The 5,791-nt window shown below is 41.5% G+C and overlaps 1 protein-coding gene across 2 annotated transcripts in view; it reads right to left on the bottom strand.

Moving 5' to 3' along the window:
- Positions 1 to 5,791, bottom strand: part of inpp5f (inositol polyphosphate-5-phosphatase F) — a 33,227-nt gene that overhangs the window by 14,998 nt on the left and 12,438 nt on the right. The window contains exons 3-7 of one of the 2 annotated variants that reach the window (XM_015381098.1): positions 4,971 to 5,107; positions 2,275 to 2,403; positions 1,956 to 2,123; positions 1,823 to 1,879; positions 1,520 to 1,718 (exon numbers count right to left, since the gene is read on the bottom strand). In XM_015381098.1, the coding sequence (XP_015236584.1) occupies positions 1,520 to 1,718; positions 1,823 to 1,879; positions 1,956 to 2,123; positions 2,275 to 2,403; positions 4,971 to 5,107 (690 nt within the window). Of the gene's footprint in view, positions 1 to 1,519; positions 1,719 to 1,822; positions 1,880 to 1,955; positions 2,142 to 2,274; positions 2,404 to 4,970; positions 5,108 to 5,791 lie in introns of both variants that reach the window. The other variant, XM_015381088.1, reaches the window with a different exon arrangement.

The following is a 5,791-nucleotide window of genomic DNA, read 5'->3' as shown; positions in this document are numbered from 1 at the left end:
AACATGCGGTAATTTATAAATGTTTTAAATCAGGTTGGGTCTGGATTAACCAGCAGGTATAGGTCCAATGGGGTTGGTTTCCTGCAGGACTCAGATTGCTTCGCCTAAATCCATGTGACCCAATCATGAACTCATGAGAAGGATTGAAAAGACAGCGATTTAGATCACTGTGCTATTATAATAACCAACTCTCAGTTTTCTCATAAAATCCACCGCCTTGTAATTTAAAACACGCGCTGGCATTTCTAAGAGCTCACAATGTAATCCACCGTCATAAAGTCCTGAGGGCCTCTGGAAGAGAAATGGTCCCACAGCATCACAGACCCTCTACTGCGAAGGTTCCAAACACTTTAGCCAAAAATAACCCAAATATAACAGACACATATCCATAAAAACAAAAAGTTATTTCCCTCACAATTTATTTTCAAATACATAGAAAAATAATAAGATTCCTTCTTTTTAATAAACATATTCTTATGAGTGTTTGTGATGGTAGGACAGGAAAGAGACTCTTAACTGGATAGGGTTGCTCTTTGCCAACCATGGATCTGACCGCACCATTAGGTTAAACCTGGATCTGGGCGTCTAGCCTTAAGGCCGGGTCACACCGGTTGGGTAAGATTTTTTAATCCCCGACTGAGAGACTCCGACTACTCAGGGTGAGCAGCTTTTTTTCACTGAGCCCCACGAATGGAAAAGCATTTGATTGGGAAAGATTATAAAAGCAACAAAGTTGTTTCTGCGAGCCTCAAAGAGAATCATTACTTTATCAATTTTCTGTCCTTCTGAACCATCATAGGTAATGTAATCTGATTGTTTAATATTTTTATTGATTTTTTATGCAGGAGTCTGCCCGGCCTGCTTTATATGTGCTGCGCGACTCCAAACATGACTGATTTCTCTTGCCTTGGACGGATTTTATCTTGTGTTTTCCCACAAAGCAGATGTGTTATTTTGCAACCGTTTTTTTCTTCCTGCCAGTCTCATAAAATTACGGCTATATTGTTGCGTAGTCCAAATAAATAAAGACCTGGGGTCTATCTCAGTCGGAGCTACACAAACCCTTGCAGAAAATGGTTTCAGGCGTGATCAACCCCATTGACTTTAAATGAGCACTAAACACCACAATAGCCCCCAACATGATTTTCTGCAGGATCGGACGCAAAATTGAATTAATTTTGTTCAGGGCTTTAGTTTTCATAATTTCAAAATGTATTATACCTCCGACAGCAGAAATAAACAGGTTCATGCATGTAGCATAATGTTATGACAAATAAGCCCAACTTGAATGCCATGCTTTTCTGTGTTTCATACAAATTGTCGTGCAAGAAGATGCGCCACCAGTTAATTCTGATAACTGCGGGAATCATTTTCAGACACTGAATAAAATCAAATTTTATTCAGATTTTTTCTTCTTCTGAATTTACAGAATATGAGATTAAACTGCAACAATGGAGAAATAAGCATGCACGCATCAATTCAACACCTTCCAGAGCTAAGGTAGGCCTCATAGATCTACCTGCACGGTGGCGGCTTCGTCTGGAGATCAGAGCAACGGTGAAGCGAGGATGAATGTCATCGACGCAGATGATCTCCTTTGGCGGACTCTCCGGGCTGCTCCGCTCCTCGTCTGATGTCTCGTTGTAGTTCACCACCAGCTCCTCCACCTGGACAAAGCCTTGGATAATCGGAATAACCCAGAGGTCAACCTCTGGGACCTGGATGGTTTTGGGAGGCACACAGGACAGCGTTGGTCTTATTTTCAGATGAATACGCAAAGAAGCTTTATGGAGCTTAACTTTAAAAGACTAATAAATACTACCTGAAGATCAATCAGATCTTGGATCATGTGTTTGTTCCAGAAGAAACGGTCATCCACCTTATCCAAGAAAAACGACCATCAGTCACAGTGAGGGAAGAATTAGACGAATCATGACGTAATTTTTCTCTCCCACCTGTTTCCACAGAGGTAAGGCAGACTTATCAGAGTCTCCCTGCCTCTGCACACTGTTTGTCAGGTCGTATGTCATGCTGTAGTAGAAGGAGTCGGAGTCCATGAATATCTTGTAGAGTTCGTCTAACAGCCGCCTCTCCAGGCGCTCCTTCTCTTTGTTTTCTTTAACCTGGAAAGCAGGGGAATACTGGATTGGATGGGCGGAGAAAGAAAAGAGCAGAAAGTGTGAGAAGCAAAGGAGTTGGAAAACAAGGAGCAGCAGATGGGGCTTTAAAAGTCAGAGCATAAGGAAGGCGGCAGATCAGTCTAAAGAGAAATACCTTTTTCTTGATGGGGACGGACACGTTGGATTTGATCTGGCTTAGAGTTTTCATCAGGAACTTTGATTCATCAGGTGACTGGGCCAGCTTCTCTGGCTTGTCGATTCCAAAGTGATGCTTCTTGCAAAGCTGTAAGCGATTCATTAAACACTAAAAAATCAGCTCAGAGAATTTGGCAAAAATTTCCAGCAAACAGGAGCTAAAGGGGAATGAATTACCATTACTAACATAACCTCAAACATTTGTACATTTTGTCACGCTACAGCTACAAACTTCAAGGCACATGATTGGATTTAACATTAGAGCAAGACAGAGTGGAGAAAATTCTGAGGCAAAAGGAAAACACAAGGCCGAAAGCAAAAAATAAACTATGACACATAAAAAGTTGCTGTGTGCCTTTCTATCCCGTTCTCCTAATTTAAGAAAGCAAATATAATTTGAGTCAATAAACCTGGCAAACAGGATAACAGCTGCCAGTGCATCCGGGTCCATTTCCACATCTACGGGAATTTCTGCTCATTCTTCTTTGCTAAAAAGCTCAAAGTCAGCCGGGAAAAACACTACACTGAATCAAACAGGATTCTGCTTTGTAAATCCAAGCTCTGGCTCCATGTTTAGGGTCACTGTCCAGCTGGGAGGCTTAACTCCATCCCAGTCTAAAGTCTACAGGTCTTTAGGTTAGCTTGTTTTTTATTAGCTTTTCAGCCTTTTGACCGACATGTGAGCTTCCTCTTCTTGGGGTTATGGCTAGCGCATTCAGGGCGATGACTTGACACACAAAAGTTGTCAAGATTAAGCTTGAATTAGGCCGATAGCCGGAATTTTAATGTGTGTAACTGCTAAGGGTGTAAATCACATCCATCATGGCGATTCGATTCAGTATCGATTTCCTGACCCAGCGATTCGATCATTTTCGATACTCAAGAATACACCACGATACGATTCGATTCGATTAATTGGTTCTTTTTTTTATAATTTTTTTTATTTTTGTACACCTTAAAGGTTAGACAATGTTTCAAATTTGAAATAAATCAGTGAAAGCTGTAATATTGTTATGCTATTTTTTTGAGAAACAACAGCAAATAACAGCAGTAGAAAAGTTGCACTCCACCTATTCCTATTAAAACCTCATTCACTGAATAATAATAATACCCCTGCGTTATAGATTCTCAAAGGCCTTGCATCAAAAAATACTGCACAAAATCAGTGCAATGAGTGCAATTCAACACATCGGCTCCAGACGTCCCCGCCCCTCCATAGACGCTCCGCTGCTCCTCTCCCAAACTGTAGCTGACCGCAAACAGCGCCGCAGACAGGAGGCCGGCTTGTTTTGTTTTTATGACCGAAATTGTGGAAAACAACTCGTGAAGTTTGACCCGCTAGAAGAGCGAGGTGCGCAAGAACGCTGGGACCCTTTTTCCACCTGGATCTCCGCTCTTTTTGGCCCTCATGTCCCTCCGTCGTCGGACTAAACTCGCCCCCACTTCCTCGCCGCCTCGGCCGTATCTACACCCACAGTGTGTAGCACAGACCACGCTTCAATATTGAGCATAAATCAAAAATGTCTGTGTCAAGCTCACTGCAACACACTGCTGTAAGACTATAACCAGGAAGCGAGGTAGGAGGGCACAATAGGTTTAGCGCCACCGCAGCAGAGGAGGGAGAAATATGTCCGGGAGCAAAATGGATAAGAATAGACCGGAGGAAAAAAAACATGAATCGATTCTCTCACGGACGTATCGATGCATCGGATCGTCGGCTGTTGGATCGATGCATCGATACAAAACGATTATTATTTACACCCCTAGTAACTGCACCAAGTTATGTTTTAAAACACATTTACCTCCTTATTTATCAGCGCTACGGAAACATGGACCACCGGCCCACCCTGCACCCCTCAGACTCATTATCTCAGACTAAGACCTCGAGAACAAGTAAGTGGTAGAGGGTCCAGGTTCCTAAACAGCTGGTATGTCAGGCTGAACCACCTCACGGTCAGAGTGGGGTTTTTTTTCTTCCTCTACTGAATAAAACGCAGCATCATTCCTGTAGTGATGCGTCTGCTCAACCTCTTTCCATGTCTGCGGCTGGCTCAGAGCAACATCTCACTGGGTCGATCTGATAGTTTGCATTTTAAGAAGAGATATGAAAACAACTTCCAAATATGGAGAACATTTTACAAAAGAGGAGATTAGAAACACACCCTGGTGAGAACCCTGCTATTTTTCACCTTAAAGGGTTAGAATCCACAGAACAGCTGGATTTCTCCTAACGTTTATTAAATGCCACGTTAGCTTCTGGTGGTTGATCACATAAAAAATTGAAGTTTGTAGTTTTAACGTGAGAAAAATGTGAAAAAACGTAATAAGGCAGGGATACATTTGGAAGTTACTGTTCTACTTTGATCTAATATCTACATTAATTGGCAGGATTTCTACGTGCAGAGGAAGACAGACTGTTTCTGCAGCTCAAGGACAAAGTACAGGACAAGGGCTAAAGTCTATTTCTCTAATTAGGCTCCTCCTATGTTATTACTCACTTGAAAATATTCAGTCTCATCATCCAAGACGCCCCCCTGAAAAACTGAAATCTTAGCAACATTCAGCCTGTTTGCTGTTATCTTTAATGTCATTCAGGAGTGGATTTTATTTGGATCAACTTATTTTCTACCACTTTCAGCAGCACTTTCAGCTTACCTCCAGCTCAAGCTCCTGAGGCTCCTCGTCAGACAAAGGGATAACGGCTATTTTGGTGATCTTGTAAACTTTGTGGTTGCCCGGCAAATGGCCCACGAGTGCTTTCTGGCGGATTAAAACCAGGCCGAGCGGAAGGTCTGCCCAAAGAAGAAAATAACAGACAAGGGGAAACGATGTCAGAGGTAGAGAACTGCTAATGCTGAGAGGTGTGAAGAAACCGGTCCATATCTGATAAAAATATATCTATGTCATGCTTTTTTTATCTACCTGCAGCATATAACACATATAAAATAAACATCATCAAAAAAAAGAAAGTAATAAAAAAAAAAAACTAAATGAGTTTAAAACTAAAGATGAACTAAAAAAATAATTTCAAGCATTCAGTATTTTACCTGAACCAAAACTACACAAATCAATCTTTCTGTTGTATCAAATTCAACAGATAGACGGTTAGCAGAGGCACACAAAGCGGATGAGTTTGTGTGTGAATAAAATGCAGGGAGGGTCTGTTTAAGTGCAACAGTTTCAAAGAAGAGAACAATGCATTAGATATTATATTTACAGGCCGCTTTTTTTAATCCAGGAAGGATCAGTAGAGGCTGGGCTGATGTGTGACTCATGTTCTATGGGAAAACAAGGGAATCGCTATTCTGTCGCTAACTGCAGCTGGATGCATAGTCCGAACGCCTGCACTTGAAAAACGATCTAGAAATAAGTAAAAATTTCTTAATTTAAGTTTATTCACCCTTGATTTGAGTAGGTAAATGAGAGAGTTTGCCATGGAATGAGTATTTTTACTCTTAAAATTAGGGACACACGAT

Source organism: Cyprinodon variegatus, unplaced genomic scaffold (genome assembly GCF_000732505.1).
Source record: "Cyprinodon variegatus isolate N-32 unplaced genomic scaffold, C_variegatus-1.0 Scaffold11, whole genome shotgun sequence".
Taxonomy (NCBI): Eukaryota; Metazoa; Chordata; class Actinopteri; order Cyprinodontiformes; family Cyprinodontidae; genus Cyprinodon; species Cyprinodon variegatus.
The sequence above is the reverse complement of the archived record's forward strand: the minus strand, read 5'-3'. Positions and strand labels throughout refer to the sequence as shown.